The 21860-nt window shown below is 41.4% G+C and overlaps 1 protein-coding gene across 7 annotated transcripts in view; it reads right to left on the bottom strand.

Moving 5' to 3' along the window:
* Positions 1 to 21860, bottom strand: part of SYTL5 (synaptotagmin like 5) — a 91637-nt gene that overhangs the window by 54684 nt on the left and 15093 nt on the right. For 4 of the 7 annotated variants that reach the window (XM_083808109.1, XM_083808111.1, XM_083808110.1 and 1 more), the window contains one exon: positions 7624 to 8113. In XM_083808109.1, coding sequence (XP_083664235.1) covers positions 7624 to 7742 — 119 coding nt within the window. In that variant the 5' untranslated portion in view covers positions 7743 to 8113. Of the gene's footprint in view, positions 1 to 7623; positions 8114 to 12964; positions 13043 to 13379; positions 17019 to 21860 lie in introns of all 7 variants that reach the window. The other 3 variants (XM_083808112.1, XM_083808108.1, XM_083808107.1) reach the window with 2 other exon arrangements.

Here is a 21860-nt window from a genome sequence, read left to right on the forward strand (position 1 = left end):
TTAATCATGCAGTTAGACATTTTTAATCTCAAACATTAAACAACAATTTATCTTTATTGATCCTCTCCTAGTAATATCATAAAATCATAGAATCCCGGAATGGTTTGGGTTGGAAGGGACCTTCATGACCACCTGGTTCCACCCCCCTGCCATGGGCAGGGACACCTCCCACCAGACCAGGCTGCCCAAAGCCCCATCCAGCCTGGCCTTGAGCACCTCCAGGGATGGGGCATCCACAGCTTCTCTGGGCAGCCTGTGCCAGGGCCTCACCATCCTCTGAGTGAAGAATTTCTTCCAAATATCTAATCATAGAATCATTCAGGTTGGAAAAGATCTCTAAGGTCATCTAGTCCAACCTTTAACCTAGTAAAGTAATCTAAATCTACCCTTTTTTAGTATAAAGCCATTCCCCCTTGTCCTATCACTGCACTCCCTGACAAAGAGTCCCTCCCCAGCTTTCCTGTAGGCCCCCTTTAGGTTTTGTAAAGTAGCTGTAAGGTCTCCCCGGAGCCTTCTCTGCTCCAGGCTGAACAACCACAGCCTTCCCAGCCTTTCTTCACAGGAGAGGTGCTCCAGCCCTCTGAGCGTCCTTGTGGCCCTCCTCTGGACTGGTTCTAATAGGTCGATGCCCATAGTAAACAGAAAATAAACTCTGCAGAAGCCAATTTAATAAGCTATTGGAGAAAGAATCCTATAATACACTGAAGTTCCTAAACCATCTATAATAATAGCCGTTTGATGGATGATAGATAATAAGAAGAAAATTGTTACTGGCAATGATAGCAGAATATTTTGCCATTCCTCTAATTGTAAATTTATATCAAGATCTCTCTCCTGTTTGATGAAATACAGAAGTGCATTGGAGAGTTTTGTTGTAACGTATTCCAGGTAGCACTGAATGACTTAATCTGAACCCTTCCATATGGGGCCTAAAATACCTTATAGAGTATCAAAGCAGAAGACAAAGAAGACAACCTACAGTAAATTTAAGAAATGGCTCATATCCTAGATTAGGTCCACCGAAAAAGTAAACATGAAAAGGTGAGGCCTTGAAAACATAAGGAAAAAACATGCAGGCAGCATAGCCAAGGAATGACCAGCAGTCACAGCTCCAGGCTCTGTCGCCCATCGCATGCAAGAAGCACAAAACAGCCCCCGAAGGAGCCTGGCCCTTCCCTACTGACTGCCTCCTGGCTCCACGCATCAAAGGTGCTCGTTCCCTTGCAATTGCAGCCTCCAGAGATGGAACATCACAAACCCTTACCATCTTGCACAGACCAAGAAGCGAAGAGTAGCCTTAAGAGAGACATTTTTCTTAATGCGCTTTACCTAAGAGAACATTTATTCCCCAAGTTTAGAAAAGCTGAATAGTTATACTGCTCCAAGAGGCAGACAGGCGCTGCTCAAGCCATTCACTTAAACAAATGTCATCACTGTAACCATGATCTACTTGCTCTGACTCAGGTAACTCATTTCTTTCAAGACCCCCCCTTTTTTTTTTAATTTCGATTGGATTTTGGCAAACACTTATTTTGGAAAAAATAAATCTACCTCATTTCCACTCTCTTTTTTGATAAGCACTATAGAAAGCATGGTATATGTGATTCCTCAGTTTGATTTTTCAAATTGCTTCTGCATCTTCCTTCTCCCCCTTGTTTTTAAAGACTTTTTCATCTTAAAAGATGTAGAACAACAGAACTCAAGTATTCCTAATTTTATTTTGCTATTCTAAATTTTCCAGAGTTCAAACAGTTGTAAAAAATTTCATTTAAAAAAAAAAACTGTTCTCACCCAACTACAATTGAAGACCTAACCAGAGAAAAAAAAAAGTTTAAACATATGAAATTGCTTCAGTCTTTGTAATGGCTTTAAACTAGAAGAGGGTTTAGATTAGATATAAGGAAGAAATTCTTTACTCTGAGAATGGCGAGGCACAGGCTGCCCAGAGAAGCTGTGGATGCCCCATCCCTGGAGGTGTTCAAGGCCAGGCTGGATGGGGCTCTGAGCAATCTTGTCCTAGTGGGAGGTGTCCCTGTCCATGGCAGGGGGTTAGAACTGGGTGGTCTTGAAGGTCCCTTCCAACCCAACCCACTCTGGGATTCTATGAATCTGTGAATCTTGCACCTGTTCGTCAGAAAGTAAGTTCCCACATTCTCCATCTAGAGCTGGGCAACTGCTAACTCAGATACAATTTTTTTTTCTGAGCAGAAAGTGGTAAAAACAGTTCCTGGAGCTGTGGGAGAAAGGAAATTTCTTCACCAGACTGATTCTAAATGCCTTCTGTAAATGCAGCCAGATTCCCTCCACTGTCTGACATGATATCTGGAAAGTAACAGTAAATATTGACAACTCACAAAATGATGAGCTATTACCAATTTACATTGGCATCTCCTTGCATTGTAAAAATAGAGCCATTTGAGTATCGAAAATGTGTTAGGCACTTGTTTTACAAGCAAAGATTTTCACATTTTGCTTATAGAACAGGGATTTTTTTAATAATAAAAACTGTCTTAAGAATATCTGAGTATGGAGGTATACCGGTGACAATGAAAAGGGGATGACAAAGAGTGGATTTGCAAAGAAAAAGAACTGGAGTGATGAATAGCAGAATGGAAAGGAGGCACGGGAACTGAAGTTATATTGTAGAGGAATAACAACACCTTCAACAGATGAACCTTTTCATGACCTACTCCTTCAACCTCTCCACTAAAAACTATTACCAAGATTAAAATAAAAAAAAAACAAAAAAAAACATAAAACAACACACCACACCACCCAAAATGCACAAATTGCCTGTTGGTTTCTTACTTATCTTCGATGAAGTCAACTGTAATCAAAGTATAAGAATATCAGAGTTAACCACCATCAGAAATTCTTTCACCAACAGAAGAAAGAACAATGGAGAGCAAAACAGGCACCTCTGCCCTTAGAGTACCAGCAATAGGAACTACTTTATTTTGAAAAGTTTCTGGTTCAAAGAGTAACAGTGTGTTAAAAGAAATAATTCACTTTTCGGAAGTCACAGATGCCAGACACACAACTTCCCTTCTTCTCATCCTTCCCATATGGATGAACAATATGCTTTAACATATGAACTCTTCCCTTAAGATATTATTTATAGTCAGTGTTGCAAAAAACAAAGACCATATACCATACCATATACTGATTTATAATCATTTTGTGCTTACAAACAAGTCCAAATATATAATCAGCAGGTAAGTCACTTACAACTCTTGTTACTCAGACTTTAAAATAAAATAAAATAAAATAAAATAAAATAAAATAAAATAAAATAAAATAAAATAAAATAAAATAAAATAAAATTGCTGGAGTATTTGCCTGTAGTTACCACAGGGTGGTATCCATGCTAAGTTTCTCCTATACTGTAATGGAGTTAATACGTTAAATTGCTTCTGACTGATAAGAAGATGCCATTTTAGTTATGTGAAGAGACAGGAATGCCAACTTTCTTTGGCAATACAGAACTGAGACTGATGCGATCTTGTACACCTTCTGGAAACCTAAACACTGGGGGAATGACTTAGGTAATTACTCAATAAGGCCTTACTCTTGGAAGAAATTGGCATGTTCCTTCTTTGTTTTCTCAGTTCAGCAATTATTAGACTGGTGTCTCCTCTTCTAAAAGCCTGGCAACTCACAGCTTGGCTTTGTAAACAGTGACATGAACCTTTGTATTTTAAAAGCTGTCTAGGAACACAGTCAAGGTGAGAAAGCAGTGTACATTAGCAGCAAGCGTGTCATGCGTGTTTGCTCTGTGGTAGCATATTCATATTGAGGTGAAGTGCTAGCTCCAAATGTCACAGCCATCAGACCCAGTTGCTTCCATAACACCACAGCTGGGGAGGACGCAGCAGGGCACATAAGCGAACCGAGAATGAGATGAAACGCACCTGCTACAGGGCACACCTCCCTTTCAGCACATAGATCCCTCTAATGGTTTGGTTTTCATTTCATGGTGTTATTTGGGTTTGGATGAAAAGGGTCTTAAAAGAATAAAACTTCAAAACCAGTAAAACGATAGGAAAAAATAAACATTTCAGTCAAGAACATTCAGTTCAGAGTGTATTCACTGACATACTCTGGATGCAAATTTCACACTGGATGCGAATTTCTCCCAGCAAGTCAGATGTTCAACCCTACATTTCCCCCCGCCCCCCCCCCCCCCGCTCAATTTCTCTATTTGTAGCTATTTTAGCTCTGTGTGACTGAATGATTTGACCCTAACAATCTTGTCCTTTAAAAACCATCACGATGACTACTCAGCTGATATCAAATGTATAGTAGAGCAATATTTAAGACACTGTAGGCTATTTTCACAAGTAATCTGCAACTTTAAATCCATATTCAAACAAAATTTCCAGTGACATACAACACACACTTTAAGAACATAACTAAATCCTAGTATTTATTAAAATTGGTTACTTTTTTATTACATTTTTTATAGTATCAAAACTAGACCACAGAAAGCATACGTGTTGCCTTCTGTGTTTTTCTCACATGTAGGTGAAATATTTATACATCTTATCAAAATATCAGAACAGCCACCTGCATTCCAGAACACCAGTATGAGCAGAGTGAATATAACTCTTAACAATTTCAGTGCTAGGACGTCCTCCTACACTTACTATTGCTTTCACACTGAATAGAGACTCGTAAAGAAAGACACTGTAAGAAGTTGATACCACTTTTTTGTTTGTTTTAAGAGTAATCAAGGTATTACTGTGTTTTGTTATTTTTCTGATGACTTTTGAAGACATAGAGAAAAAAAAAGAAAAAATCTGTTATCAACACAGATTCAGAGTACAAGAGACAAATAAAAATTCTTCTGTGTAGACTAGAAGCAAGTATCTTGCCAGAATGAAAAAATGCATTAAAAAAAATACAAAAGGACTTGTTCTTCTGCGAAGTACTTCAATAAAACATGTAACAGATTGCACCAAATGGAATTTCAAAGACAACACATGTTCCTCTGAAGTATACTTATGAGACATAATTAAAGATATCCTTGCCAAGTTGTATTCAGAAAGAAAAATCATGAAGCCTCCCAGGAAGCAGTTACCCTCCCAGCTTTTTATAGTTTGCATATCTTGGAAGTCATTTACAGACTACATTCCACCCTTATCAGACACAATATGTTCCAGTGACAATACTCCAAAAATACCCTTAATCTAAAACCAACTGGTTAGTATAGGTGCCAGAAGTATGTACGAGCCTAATATCACAACCTAGGTTATCCTAATTAGCATCACATTTCAGATTAACTTCATTTCCAACCTTTTCTTGAGGTGCCCTTTGCATTTGCACCAAAATACAGATAACCCTAATGCCACCGGTTCCTTAGCTGAACCATGTCCTCCAGAGGTGCCTTCGGTTCTCAGTAGGTTTGGCAGTGATTTTCAGTACCACAGAAAGAACAGGTAAGTAGCATTTTTAAAGACATCATAAAGAACAAGAAACAACAACAACAACAAACAAAACACACATACAAAACTTTTAACTCACCTATTACTGCCATGTCCCACTTGAGACTGGTACACAGCAATAACAGGAAAGAAAGGTTTGGGAGGTTTGGGAAAGCTGGTGACTTGTTACACTCTTGCTCTTAATACTGAAGGCTTTGATAGATGACTGATACACGGCATACATTTCTGAGGCCAGAGCCTTCTAAAACAAAATACTTACTTTGAAATGCTTATCCTATTACAAAACAGAGCACAATGCCTGGAACAAACAGTGCTCCATCTGTTTTCTTGTGTTCTGTTTTCTTCTTCATCTGACAAACGATGAAGGAGGTTAAACAACTAATTTGCCCACTCCATCATAAAGAAATTCCCTTTCTTGCCACTCCTGTACCAAGACAGGCACGACAGTTTTAGCCCACTCCATTTAGATGAACCACTGTGCTTGCCCAGTTAAAAGGGCTGCACACCTGCAAGGGCACTGCACTTAGACCTGGTTATCTCAAGAGAAGAAGCCTTCCAAAGCCAGTGGCTAACTCTGCATGGTTTCCCAAATAATAGTTTTGTACAAAAGAAGCCTCAGCAGCACATGTCTAAAAGGCTTTTTAGGAAATCAAAGGGAAGAACAATGCAGCCTGGCCTTGGAGTTCATGGACAGAAACCAGCAAATGCTGGAAATCTTCCCTTTGTAATCCATTATGCTTGGCAGCCTCGAGTGCGACACCGAGTGCTGCACATTATCCACACTGAGCCGGTTTCTCAGAACCGACACTAGATAAAAGGACAGCAGCAAGAAGTGATGGGAAGCAGCAACAACATACTGGAAAAGCATTTGAACTTTTGCAGAACTGGTACTTCGCTGAACTAACTGAATTTGAGTCATCATCTGAAATAACTAGATCTCAGACTGCCTCCACACGTTGTTCTCTCAACTCTGATTTTACCTTTTTTCTCAGAAAAGAACACGTGAGCTCTATTAACACCCCCTGAAGTCTCTATGCCACCCATCAGTTTGTTCTGAGCCACACCTGAGACTTTCAGTTTTATTCTTTGATTTATTAGTAAATCTAAGCCATGTGAAAAATGAAGTGTCCCTCCTCCTCCCTGCTCTGTAAATACTGCAAGAGAAAGAAAAAGGTTGTTATCACACATTTCCCCTGTGTTGTATGGACTCCTGTACACAGCCCCCCCCCCACACACATATTCTCTCCCTGTGACACCTCCCAGCATCCCCCTCCCACACAAAGACACAACGCATACAGCTGTTCTCAGAGGACAAAGCTTCAAGAGCCTGACTAAAACCTTCCATTCACGTGGGATAAATTTAGCCAAACCGGGCAAAATCTACAGAATCTGAAATTCAAAAACCATCGCTGTATATTCTCGCACTTGTTGCCAGCATGAGTGTTAAGCTCTCAAGGACACTCTGAACATGTCTACTAGAATATAAAGTATTTCATTTCTAAGAAAATTAAACCATCTTTTATTTTAGTGAAACACATTTTCAGTATTTGAAAGATGTTCTTGAATTCAGGGCATCCATGCAGAAACCCAGCTTATATATTCATTTCCTTGAGGCTAATTGAACATTTGAGAGAATGAAAAAGAATTCTGGGATTTTAAATGTAGTACTGAAATCAACCAAGAGAATTTGGATGTACTTTTAGAGTAAGCACTCAGATTTCATTACGCCATATTTCCATTACATTTTAAGCTTTCTACAAGCTTATGAAAATCGAATGGCAGCTTTCCAAGAAATACTGTAGTTCTAAATGTTATTAAACTTGAACTATGAATAGGCAATACATTGCAAATTAGACTTATATGAAATGATTACCAGAACAAAATCACTAGCCTTCTTGCAGTTCCCTACATCAATACATGGCCTGGGATTGAAGTTTGAGGTCCATTAGCTTTCTTACTCTTTTGCTTTGAAGCAATGGACACATCATGATCTTCCATTTATAGAAGGCCACACTAGCAAGCAATTTTCTTTCTTTCAACACATTTTGACTTGTAATTAACTGTGCCACCTCACAAAACTTATCATTCTCCCAAAGCATTTAGAAAATCTTCACTGGGAGCCATATAAATATCTACACCAGAGAATTATTTTTTAAAGAAGAATAATAAAAAGGGTTACCTTATCCTTTTATCTTCAACTTTTTTCAGATATTCATCTCTCTTCAATACTCCCAATATCATTTCCCTTTCATGTTCCAACAAAAATGACAGATTGATGATCTCCAAGTGCTTCGCCATGATTTTTCAGTGAGTCCTTTGTCCAAGCAATTCTTCCAATGAATTATTTGCTCAAGTCCCAAGGCACTTTTGTGTCCGAGTTACAAGATTCACAGTTGAGGTATGTTGAAAAATGCTTCTTGAAGTTAACCAGGTGTCAAAGCTGTATTGCTCTGCCTTCCAACTACACAAGAAATAAAGGTTTCCTCTTTGCTTCTTCCTCAAAAAAGCCAGTAATTTTCCTGGTTGCTGAATGCCCCCGTGTCCTGGCCGATGCTCTCTGGCACGCCGCAGGCCTTCAATCTGTGTTCAGAAACAGCTGCAGAATCAACTTCCTGGCATAATTGTAGTTCAGAGCCACAAAATAGCTGGGCATAATTATTTCAAACTATCTGAAAGTCAAAAGAAACAAATGGAAATCATCTTGACGTTACCATTGTGGTCTGATTTAAGGCTTAATCAAATACCAGTTTAAAAACCACCAAAGAATGAATGCCTACTTGCACTGTCAGGTTATCTCAGGGAATACATATATCTCATATTTTCTATGTTGTTGTTTACTTACTGTAATGGATGATTATCATACTCCCACGAGGGCTCTGTCTAGTGCAATACAATTTGCAATTATTTCCCTACTGCAATACACTTAAATGACTGTATTCACCTTGTAATACTTCCATCCTAATAGTAATAAGCATCAGGGGTGGGGATGGGGGGGGAATCTATTCATTTTTCTGAAATCACTTTAAGAGAAAAGTAACAATTAAGAAGTGGAGAGACTTCAAAAGGCAGCACTGAAGGTAAGACTCACCCAATAACATGTATTTATCTGTGTCTCAGCAAGTCACCCATCACGCGCAATTCACAGTCAATTCAGAGAAACAGGAAGGAGTGATTTATTTACACTCTTAAGGAGTGATTTATCCACCTACTGTAGACATTTAGTTTCAGATTACAAGTCCTAGAAGAGCCCACTAAATACAACAAAACCCAAGAACGACTTGTTAATGTGTAGCCACCCTGAAGTAAGACAAACTTCACTCTGTATGTTTTGTCATTTCTAAGCAGAAATCAACTTCCAAGCAAAAACAGAAGAGGCACCCTAGCCTCCAGTGGAGCATTGAACTTGACCCTCTTTGGAAAAAGTCACCAGGAAGCTGCTTGAAAAAGTATCCAAAACTTCTGGTCAACTGGTTGGAACATCCAGTCCTCACAGTCTTGTAAGTAAACATCAAGTTTCATACTGAAACAATGCATGACCTCCAAGATACTTTAATAAAAAGAATTTACGCGAATAGATACTCACTGTACTTTGAAAAGTACACACACGTTACATGTAATATATGAACATAAACCACATTTACACTCAAAGAAGTGCACCTACATTATCATAAGTGCAAATACATCTGTGTGCATATATAGCTGCACGTGTGCCAAGGAGAATGCAGATTTATTTTCTATTACGAATGCTGAAAGAACTAAAAGAACTTTTAAGAATTTTGACATTTACAGGAGAGTGCCCAACCACAATGCTCAATGCTGTTACAAAACCTGTTAGCTTTCTTCCTCATTTTCCAGTACATATTTATTTTAATAGCAGCCCTTGCTTCCTTAGCTTTCAACAGTTTGGAAAGCTTTTGACAAAGATAAATAGCACAGAGAATTGGAGCAACAGTGCTCACATTCTAAAAGGACTACGGGTATTTGACAAAATATCCTTCAGTTTTCATTCATAACAACTGCTAAAGAAGCAAATGCTGTTGTCAATGGCATCAAATGAAATTCTTGTGTTGTTTTTCATTAATATGCCTCAGAATCTTGGTTTTGATTAACTTTATTCTTCAAGTTAGCCGACTACTTATTAGCAAAGGATACAAAAGTCACAATTTAAATTTAAATGAGATTCTTCCTTAGAGTATTCTTGCATGGGAATTTCTTCTGATATTTCCTAACCTCTATTTCAATTAATCTTAAAATTTTTCAAATGAATGAAGATGATGATAAATTATACACAAGTGGCAATATATGTATCTTCATCTAGTTTTTCTTTTATTTTTTCCCCAGTACAACATTAAAATAAATCTCGGGATTACTTCAGCAATACAGATCCATATCGCTGTCACTTCTATCAGGGAAAAAAATGGGACAGAAAAGTCACACAACAAACAGCACACAGTCAATGCAAGTCAGAAATACAACTCAGGACTGCCAATTATGTACTAACTGTCATTGAAAAGTGGGAAACAAACATAAACCACAGAGTGCTAACTCTGGCTAGATTGTAATATTAAACATATAAATGTCAAGGAATGAACAACACGTGGAAAATTTTTACTTTGTTTCTCTGCATTTAAGAGAGAAAAAAGAAGAAGAAGAAAAAAAGCACAGGATCACTATGCTAACTCTTAGATTCTTGAAAATAGTGTTTCTTTCAATACCATGCCTAAGGCCAAGTTATTTGTAAGCAAAGGAAGAAATCCAGTATGTAACTTACACTTATCTATAAGGGTAAATTCTTTCTTGAACTGCCAAGGAAAAAGGCCTGGTGAAAGCTGTACTTTCAACCCAATCAGGTCTCAACATCACAGTGGTCTAGGGAGCATGGGTCTCTGGCACAGAACAGCGACCCAAGCCCAGCAGTGAGAGAACAAGCTAAGTTGTTTGATGGGTCAGGGTGCTCTGAATTTTTGTTTGCAAGTTTGCCTTGCAGCAGTAGAGTAGGTGGCATATAGCATAATTCCGAGAAATTTTTTTTGATGGAGAAAAACAAGTTCTATTGGAAAATGGAAAACCAAAAGGTTAAGGGTAAGGAATGAGCAATGCAATTAGAAACTGAGTGCAACAAAAGTGTTAAAAATTGCTCCTGATAGCACCATTTCTATCATGATGATACCCTGCAGGTAACTGTTTTTGTTTTTGTTTTCAGTAAAACAATGCAGTAGTATGACAAGCAGGCTGATAACAATAGAGTATCTTGTAAGACGTATTCTGGTATTGGGAATTCAGGGTTGAGAAAAAACACTCCAGAAGACCCTTCTGGCTGCATCTTACCTTGACATCTGGACATATTCTCTGAGCTTTTTTGTTTAACTCTAAAGAAGCTGGAACTCTTAGCAGAATATCTGGAAGCCTCAAAAATTCCCTTTGGCTAAGCATAATGCCTATCCTTGGATATCCTGGGTAATTTTGCCCTCAACAGGGGGAGGCAGGTTTTTCCAAAATATGAGGTCCAAAATTACTAAGGTGACATGCCACAACTGTGTATTGGGCTTATGCAGCAAGGCTTTGGTAGCAGATGGGCTGCAGTGGCAGCCTCTGTGAGAAGAGATAAGGACAATAATTGGGAGAGGTAACAGGGAAAACATGGAATGGACATTGTTAGAGAATATCATAATAGTGAGCAATTTGTGTTGTAATGTGGTGAAGGGATCATGGGTGGAATGTGTGTAAATCTTCCACCTTTATCAGTGTTTTGATGACGCTACGTTCATTTTGGTGTGGGGGTTGTGTTGTTGTTGATATAAGCGAAATTTGTGAAGACTGTGAGGAATGTCAATGAATGTATATTTAAATGATAATTCTTAAATATGTTTTTCAGAGAAGTGAGGGGTGGATTGTACAGTGCTTACATGGCAAGAATTTTGTAGCAGGGGGGCTGCAGGGGTGGCCTCCATGAGCAGAGCCCAGCAGCTGCCCCATGTCAGAGCAGAGCCAGCTCCAGCCGGCTCCAAAGGGACCTGCTGCTGGCCAGAGCCCAGCCAGAGAATGATGCTGGGTGGGCCTCTGGGAGAGCAAAGTTAAGGAAGGGAAAAAACACCATGCAACAGCAGCTGGGAGAGGGGTGAGAAATTGTGAGAGACCCAGCCCTGCAGCCCCCCAGGTGAGTGCAGCAGGAGGGCAGGAGGTGCTCCAGGCAGGCAGCAGCAGTTCCCCTGCGGGCTGTGCAGGGAGAGGCCCCCGGTGGAGCAGGCTGTCCCCCTGCAGCCCATGGGTCCCACACGGAGCAGATCTCCACGCTGCAGCCCGTGGAGGAGCCCACGTGGAGCAGGTGGATGTGGCCTGGAGGAGGCTGCGGCCCATGGAGAGCCCCCGCAGGAGCAGGCCCCGGGCCGGAGCTGCAGCCCGTGGAGAGGAGCCCACGCAGGAGCAGGGGGTCTGGGGGGAGCTGCCGCCCGCCCGTGGGGGACCCGTGCTGGAGCAGTTTGCTCCTGGGGGATGGACGGACCCCGTGGTACGGAGCCGTGTGGGAGCAGTGCTGGAAGAGCTGCTGCCTGTGGGCAGCCCCCGCAGGCTCAGTTCGGGAAGGACGGCATCCCGTGGGAGGGACCCCGCGTGGAGCAGGGGCACAGAGGGACTGTGAGCGAGCGGCGGAGACGAAGCGTCAGGGGCTGACCGCAGCCCCCATTGCCCTGCAACGCCACAAACTTAGAATCCAAAGTTAGTTCATTTGTCACTTGGAGCATAGGGTCAAGGATGTAGACTTTGGAACAGAACTAAGTATCAGTAAGGGTGATGAAAACAAACAGATTTAATGGACTTAAAATTTAAGAGATAACTACTCTATCCTGAGCCAGATGTACATCAGCTGACAGGTCATTTCATTAATGGTCTTACAACTTTTGCCAATGAGGAAATCTTGAACTGCAGAACATGTACCACCAGCAGCAGAGAAAGCAGCTGCTAGTAGAAAAAGCTGGTAGGATCTGACGTCCATGTGAATGGAGACACTTTAGAGCCACAGATCAACAGGCAGTCACTGCAAACCCCAGCCATGGTAAGGAACAGGAGGGGAAGTGGCTGGAAGTGCCAGTGGTTTGAAGTCATGGAGCACAGAAACACACAACAAGAGGGCAGTGAAGGAGAGACAGGAAGAATGATGGCTCCCAGCCACAACATAACATTGCAGCTGTTCTCAAGAGTACCACTGCCTGCCATGCCAAATGAGATTGGCTTAGAAACTCTAGAGCAGACTCAATCGACAGTAGCCTAGTCAACAAAATCCTGGTATCTGGAAATAGATCCTTCAGTCCCATTTATGACAAAAATCTCATGGATGTTTTCATCATATAATTATGGGATTTTGCAACTGTTAGAAAATATGTTTTTACCTGCTTGTATGTTCAACCAAGTTTACGTAGGCTACAATATCTTGTGAATTAGCAAAGATATTCTCTTATAAAGAGCCAGAATGGCAGCCAACTGTTTAATGATTTTGCACTCAGCACTAGCAAGCCAACACTTACCAATGAGTGTCTTAGAAACCAGCATCTTCAAATTTTTCTTTTCCAGATTTTCTTCTCTGCTGTGAAATTGCCACTTTGCTTGGGGTGAAAAAATAATTGGATTATCCTAACCAGTCTCTACCTAGCTACCAAAGTTTCAGCAAATATCTTAAGAGAAACTCATACTTGTTCAGACCAGATTGCTTCTAAAGTCATTACACCATTAACTCTGCTTAAGCAATATTCTCTAACCTAAGCCTGCCGAAGTGCTAGGAGCAGTTAAACTGCGTAAGCTAAGTTTTCCCACTTCTTAGTTAATGCTACTATGGCAAGGACATCATTTAAAAAATTGTGTTGAATTTCAAACATTGTCTTCCTTGCTCCATGGACTGTTACACGAGGTGCCATGCACAGGTACACACAAAACATCACCTACTTTATAGCAGCAGACTGTTTTAGCTCCCATGCCTTCCGCGGTAAGCATTTTGTTTAACAAATATACGTATAACAGAAAAGAATAGCAATTATGAAAACAACAGGGACACTTTCTCCATAAAAACAGGAAGCTAGTAAGTAAATGAGATACTGTTTCTAACAAACTAGCGCTTAAGACTTCCCTGCTTCACACAACACATGATTGGAGACCAGGCCTGTGGTTCACGTTAAGATTTAACCAAAAAAAATGGCTCCTCTCCTGCACTGCCTTTTGTTCTCTCTCCAGAATAAATCAGCTGACAAAAGCTGAATATATGAACCAACCAACTTAGGGCTTGAAAGCTTGAAAACAGAACAGACCAGCTAACTTTTAGAAACTGACAATGTCTAAGTAAATCCTCTTTTTAACAGACCTTTGATGTTTTATTAAGCAGCCCTGTGGATAGTTGGGAATTGTCACTGTTTTCATCCTAAACCGAATGAAGATCTCACACAGCAGAGCATTTGGTGAATGCTAAATCACAAATTAGGGCACATGGAAAAATGCAAAGCCCCCTAATAGGATGGGGTTAATATTAATCTACGTTCAATTTGGGCCAGAGCATTAATTTCTTCATTCAGGGTAAGGCAACGATCCACCGCTGGACTTGCGGTAGAACTAGTGAAGGATTAGGAAGGAATTAAGTGACACAATGGCAAGACCATATATATAAGTGAGCCTTTTGAGTATGGGTTCGTTTTCCCTTGCCTCATGGAAAGGAGGTAAAGAACCCCTCATGGGGACTATTTATGTACTTTTCCCACTTCTGCGATCCCTGTGGGAATGGTATTTCCAGAATAGATCCTCCCTTTCTGAAGCTATTGTTGAGGGAAAATGCACTATAAATAATACTTGTTAGCACAACGATTGCAAAGTTAGACACAGCTGAACAATAAGGTGCACTTTATTCTCCTGTATCCTATGTATCCACTGTATACGGGTACCCAGCCTATCCAGAGAGCATTCACTTACTCTCCCAAAGGGAAAGAACTGGTTAAGGCTTCTTTCAAAAGAGGAGAAACCCCAGCGTTGCTGCATGGAAGAACATGCCATTTCCTCTTGCTAATTGTTAGCGCAGCTGCTTGTGACAACTAGAAGCCCAGCACCCCTGAAATTGAGTCTCTGTGAGGGATGCTGATTAAAACCAGAGGAAATACAGTGAACCCACTGCAGCCTGCTGCACCGCTTGTCACCACAGGTGCAGTGACTGCTACTGTCCCTGCTGCACGTGCCCTGAATGCAGCAGGTCGGCAGCTCCCAGACACCTTCCCCATCTCTCCCATCTCCGCAGGAAGGAGGGGAAGCATCCTGCACCGGGGAGCGAGACAGAGCTGGGAGGCAGTGAGACGAAGGGTGAGGAATCATCTTCTTTTCTTCAATTATTAAGAGGCTTGCTGCAGGAAATTACTCCCGCCACCAAGCCATTATGTTTACTTAGTCAGAAGCTGGTACGAGGAACCATTTCGTGACTCAGCAACAGGGGCTGCGTTTTCCATGCGTGCTGCAGCAGCAGGGGGACCATGGCATCGCCTCACGATGCTCCACTGAGGCAGCATCACCTACTGCTGGCTGGTGGGGATTCCTTTGCCAGCAGAGAAACGTGGTCTGTGCTGCACATATTTACTAGCACAGGAGTATCCGGGACAAGCACAAGCAGGATTTCTGTACTGGCACAGAAACTCTTACCAACAGCAGCCAAACACAGCACGGTGTGGTGGGCCGTAACTGACCAGATGAGAAGTTGAGATGTGTTGTCTCTCAAAAAGGCGCTGACCACGAATTGAATCACAGCTGCCCAAAGCACGATGGCAAAGCTGGAGCAGGCATGATGGCACTGCTGCCTCTTGCACATGCTCCAAGAGGCCACAACTCCAAACCCAGTGCTGGCACAGTGTAACACAACGTGATGGACTCTGATCTGATGTACCCAGCTTTGGCAATCAAATGAAAAGAGAAACATTTCATATGTGCTGCTTAAAACACTCCAGTCCTACATATCCTGAGGTCATTCACACGGGGTTCTGAAATTAAATACAAAACTAAGATGGCATTACTAGGTAGCCATCAAAACATGCTTGGTGTCCATTTATCTTTTCTGAGGCCCACAGCTGTATACAAATCTCTGATGGGAGAAGGATGGGAAGGACTCTTACCAACAAGTCTAATAAAACGTCAGAAAGACATAAAAGGCATTTCATATCAAGAACCTTCAGCAAATGTAAAACTTACCACCTTCAGAGGGTAATACCCAACTCACCTCTCTTCCTGCTTTAACAAAAGCAGACTGCTTCTAGCATGCCATATACAGGAGCAAGAAAAACCAGCTACCCTTCTCAACAGTCTGTTTGCACAGCACACACGCCCAAGTATGCTAACTAACCACCAGGTATTGAAACACCAGGAAATCTTTGTTGCACCAAATGAATAAATATGCAAGGTAAGGAAGACCAACTCTTCCTTCTTTGGCAGATGCTAAAGTCAAGTGGCAAGAAAAGAAAACCAAATTTGATCTCAGTTAACGGTACACAGATTAGCCTGAGAGCTTTACTCAGTATCATAATGCAAGTAGTAGGCAAATGGATTTTTTTTTTTTTACTTTTTTTTTTTTTTGACAGTGACCAAACTTCAAAGATCTTTAGATATGAAAGCTGTCAGATTTATGAACTGGCAGGTCAGATATTGCATTAAAGAAAGGATCATGTATGTGTGGCTGCAGCATTGTCTGACAAGACAATACCACCATACAATCTGGTATCTGTGCACGAGAATGAATGTAAGCTGAGAGAAAGGCCAAAACATCTGACTTTCTAAGTCTCAGCCTCCTTAACTCATTTAGTCTAAGTGTGTTTGATTTCATAGTAATAAAGATTCAAACAAAAACAATGGATTCAGAAGCAGGCTTTTTTTTTTTTTTTAGGTCAGGCACCATGCCAGCTTTCTCATAATGTCTTGGCAAAGTTCTTATTTAGCTACAAGACTGCAGTTTTTTTCTCCAGCCATAGTCAATGCGTTCAAGTTTCATCTAGTTTCCAGCATTGTTGTAATAAAATCTCAAATTCAAAACCCTAAGTTTTTAAAGTCTAAAGCCATAATGTTAATACTTATTAAGCCCATGAAGCATTCTACCTTATCATGAAAGAAATCAGTAAGTTAAAATGTCTAACTTGTACAAGGAGAGAGTGATGAGGAAGGCTCAGCACTGCCGGTGATTCATTCAAACCGTGCTCCTAACAAGAGGTGTCCGTGTGTTTATTTTTCAGCCCTTAAAAAAAAAAATAAAAAGTCTTCAGGTAACATGGGAAAGCATTTATATATAAGTAAATGTGTCACATCATGTTTCCTTGACATAGCACTTGAGGCTCGCTGTGCTCCCCAAACGGTCAGGCTACATAGTGCATGCAACAAGTAGCCTGACTGCCCAGTGAAAACTCCCTGAAGGACACACAGCTTGGCCTCCCAACAACTTCGTGCTATTTTTTTTGAGTACGCTATGCCAGGAGAAAGACATGCGCAGAGGAGCAAGTGCGGATCTGGCCCACAGGTTGAAAGTTCACTGGCCAGCAGTCATTTCTGAATACGAGCCCACACTTCCTAGAGATCCTACAAAACAATAAAATTGAGTTTAACCCTTTAGATAAAGCTTTGGGATACACAAGTCTCTAGTAATCTTCCACATACTACACTGCTTTAGCTAATATACTTACAAGTCAAACACAAGGAGGGGGAACAGGGTGGCAATCTTTTCCTTTTGCTTTGCTCATCCTTCAGTAAATACATTTCACTATCCTGGCTGAGTGTTTAAACAGAAAAGACAATACCTCCCAGGGTAAGTATAGAAATAAAATCCTGTATGTCAGCTTGCAAAATTAAGCAAACAAAAAAACAGATACAAACCAAGGAATGAAGGAAGTAGAAATATATTTCTGTTGTTAAGCAAAAACATCTGTGCGATATTAAATCACCCACGAAGATATGACTTAAGGCTTGAGTCATCTCAATCTTATCGCTTACTCACAGTTTGTATGAAAGCAGTATTCATACAGTACGTAATTTCACATTTATGTTATTCCTTGTGCCTACACTTTCTGTGATGAAATGGAAAATAAAGCAATGAACTGAGGTCTAGAACAGAACAACTTTATACACAGCTGTAAAGCAAGTTTTAATATGTACCTTACGTGTGCCTTCTTCGGCAATTAGGTAAGTTATAAATTTAAATTCCATAAATGTGAGTTTTGGTTAACTAAGACAAGTTAAAGAAAGTCCACAAACTGCTTACTTTAAAAATTTTATAACATCCTTTTCCAAGGCATGACCTTTGGGAGCAAGAAATCTCTTCTTGATGTGAGGTTCTCTTACATGGCAAAAACAACACCAGCAGATCTCCCAACCCTTCTTTCTAACCACCAGCATCTCTTACAACGTGCCCCTCCAGCCATCAAACACAATGAGTTTAAAAGTTAAATTAATACGTATATGACACGATTGCATTTGACACCAGGACACCTGAAAGGCACCGACACCTCTTACAGGCCAGCAGCTGCTGCTTCATGGTCTAGTCTTGACACATCTCCATCCTCTCTCCTCCTTCAGTGCCCTCTCTGCCGTTCACTGGGACTTGAGGCTGCTCTGGCAGCAACCACCACGTGTAAATGTGTGAGATCTCTGGGGTGCTGGTCTGTGCCACAGCATGTCAGTTGAAGCTTCTGTAGCAATGAAGTAGAAGCTGCATGGTAAAACAACAAGATACTCTGACAAACAAGCCTATTAGGTATGAAAAGAAGGCTTGCTTCGTTTTGATGCAGCAAGAGACTGATTGAAATATCAATAGATTTGCCTGATTTTTTTTCCTCCAACAGAAAAGCTCCTCAACAGAAAATCACAGATTCTGCAGAATCTTATGAGGATTCTTCAGAGATTTCAACAGAAGCTTGTTCATATTATAAAGCTCAAATGTTTTTGCTAATTTGCTGTATTAAGAATACTCCAAAGCTGGTGCTTTGACTTTATCAAATAAAACGTTTTATTTTGCAGATAAACTCAGGACTATCAATCTGAGGTCTAGTCCACATGATAAAATTCTGTCAATGACTTCTTCTTCTCCATTAAGGAAAATGAGGTGATCTCTGAGCTTTGCAGTAGGGCAGGGCAGCACTAAGGCTGCTGAGGGGCTGCAGCCAAGCTACAGAGCCAGAGAAGCGGGAACCAGCATTTGGAAGAGAATCCACCAGAGAAGCTGGGGAATCCCCCTCTTGGTTTTGGGGTGATGGAGAAGGGAACCATGGACCTTGCATAGGAGTGCTCTGAAGGAGGAAATGTGTGGGTGGGTGTGCAGGAGATGAAAAATCCAGCCCTCCACTATTTCAGCCTGTTAGATGCTAGGCACTCACCTTTCTGCAACATCCGTAACGTGTAGTAACACTCAGCCATTATCACGCGCAGTGGGTGATATTTGATTCAGTAAAGCAACTGGATTCAGGTTTTAATGAAATGAAATAAATTTGTTTTCACACATAGCAAAAATAGTGAACATAACCATAGATTACACAAGTTCTCTGTAGAGGCATGAAAAGATCTTGAAGAGATTCATCTCTCCTATCGACTCTGACCTAGTCATCCCCATCTCACTCCCCAGGCAAATGAGACAAACAAACAGGCATTTCTGGGGCATGACTCACCTCATCATGAGAAGATTTTAAAAAGGTCAGAGGAGCCCCTGTCTAGTAGCATCCCTCTCTCTCCACTGACTGCGAAGGAGATGCAGCATGACTACCTCAAATGCAGGCATACAAAACACGTGAGCAAATGTACTCATTAGCAGTGTAAAACATGACAGAGCTGTTCAAAATGACACTTGTCCAGAAACCTACCAGAGGATACAACAGCTTAATCATAAAGTGGAAAGAGCTTAGACAGTTGCCTTGTTTTGTTTTCCTCTATACACAATGCCACAATGTTTTGCTTTTCTCTATATACAATGCTCTCCTAAACAGAGAGCAAATAAAGCCAGTCATGAAATGCATCTGTGCATTGTCCCACTGCATCCACCTCGAAGTGAGCATGGGTGGGGAGTCTGGGCTTGAAAACCTATCAGTTAATCCAATAAACAACTTCAGTAAAAGGCTACCTAGTCTGCCTGACAGAAGCTTACAGGATCAGCGTCTTTTTTATACACTGTGTAAGAAGCCAATAAAAGTGACAGAGTCCTCCAAAAATACCGCTCATCAAATGAACGGAGCATCTGAGATCATTATTTGTTGGACGTTTTCAAGCTCTTTGCCCTCTCAGCACAGCCAGTGCCTCAGTTGTACCTCTCCATGCAGCTGAAGCTGCCAGAGCTGAACAGACTGCCTGCCTTCGGTCTAGCTTGCACAAAAAGCAACAGCGGAGATTCAGCAGCACAGTTTTCGACACTGGCCAGCAAGCAGCAGTCAGACACAGGGCTGGAAGAGTAAAGTTCAAAGCAGGTCAGTGGATCGTTGTGTGCGGAGTGCTCCGAAGTAGAAGGAAGCAGACGTAACTGCCGAAGATGACTTTATAGGACATGACCAAAGACACAGATTTCCACTGCAGAAATATTTTTGAGACCTGAGGCCTCAACCCCTCGTTGTTAGCATCCAAATTTTTCAAATGTAAAAGCTACCTAAAGTACACTGCACTCTGATACTTCATGCTGACTGCAGGGGAGAACACAAATAAATAAATCATGAGCTGTTTCATATATCCTCCTGGCCATGACCCATCAAGCCAATTCCACAATCTAATACCAGCGGGTGCTGTACAAACAGTAGGAAGGCACAGAACACCTCAGGAAGCTGCTTCTGCTCTAACACAGCATAAAACCCACCCTTATTCAGTTATCTTCACATTCCATATATTACCATAGCTTACACTTCTCTCCTTTCCAGCAAGCTGTGTAATTCCAGCAGCACTACGAATGAAAAGCTCAGGACCGTGGAGGTGGGCTTCCAGAGTTTTTTCCGGTCCTAGAACTACTCTTATAACATTTGGGGAAAACGAACAAACACATGGTGGTCACAGGCACCATATTCCTGGGATGCTAGATTTTAGGAGAAATGGCAACAGAGAAATTATTCAGAACGATGGTGCAGAGCTGTGCTCGCAGGATATTAATCATTACTTGACCTTTCCATAGCAGCCTTCTGCCGCCTTTTGGCCAAGCTTTACTTCGGCTCTTTGCATAGTAAATGTTTTGCCTTCTGCCTTGCAATACATGCACCTTATGCCACTTGATACGATGCTAAAATATATCATTATGTGAAGGTCAAACTACCTCATCGGTCTGGGTTTGAAATGGAAAGCACAGTTGATGAACACTTCCAGAAGGAAAAATCTATGAAAGATGTTTCAGAGAGGGACGGGTCATCTCCAAGACGGTCTGGTGGACGCAGAGCAGGCAGCTGAAGTATGCCAACATGGAAGGGATCCACGGCCTCACCTGGAGGGCACACATTCTCCAAGATGATGGGCACAGTCAGGGGATGCCAGCAGTAACAGCTCTTGCCACTGCTCCTGCCCATTTCTAAATTACTGCCATCAGCCCATCACCACCTGGCCTTTGAAGCCAATTTCCTCATTCGCCGATGCAGCTTTGAGAAGTTAAGCATACACTTATGGAAGCCTGGTTAATAATTTATCAGTGTCAGAACTGTCACATTTTTTTCCAGCAATCAAATGCCGTATACCCGTGTTCCACAGCTGAGCATTTCTCCTTGCAGACGGTGACAGCTCTCTTTACGTATCGTGTACAGCATCTACAGTTTGATAGATGTCCTCAGGGAGTATATAGGAGTGATAAGGACAGTTTTTGCTTGGGAATACTGAAAGGTTAATAAGATTTATATATTCAATCACTGCCTCACGCAGAGATTTGGGGTTGGTTTCATTACTTTTCAAACACTTATTAATATATCAGCTTGTTACACACAGCTCAAGCTCTTCAGCCTAGCAGACACCCTCTGAAGGATTAGCACAGACAAGCTTATCTTCAACAAAGTCTGGAAAAAATGCCTCCCTGCATGATAAACCTAGATGGCAGAGCAAGAGAAATACTTTTTTTTCCACCCCATTTTGCCCAGGGAAGTGGTTGAGTCACCATCCCTGGAGGTCTTTAAAAGACATTTAGATGCAGAGCTTAGTGATACGGTTTAGTGGAGGACTTGTTAGAGTTAGGTCAGAGGTTGGACTCTGTGATCTTGGAGGTCTCTTCCAACCTAGACGATTCTGTGAATCAAGTTATTCCCATTGGATCAAGTGATCCTATCCCATCGGCAGTAAAACAAGACTCACCAGCAGATACTGCCCCACATTTCCACGTGCCGACATTTGGCTACTGACAACCATTTGGGTTCTCTCAGAGGCTGTAGAGAAAGAACCTGTCAGGACTGAAAGTCTTATTTTATAACAGAAGAGCAAGCTTCC

The sequence above is a fragment of the Anser anser genome, assembly GCF_964211835.1.
Source record: "Anser anser genome assembly, chromosome: 1".
NCBI classification, from domain to species: Eukaryota; Metazoa; Chordata; class Aves; order Anseriformes; family Anatidae; genus Anser; species Anser anser.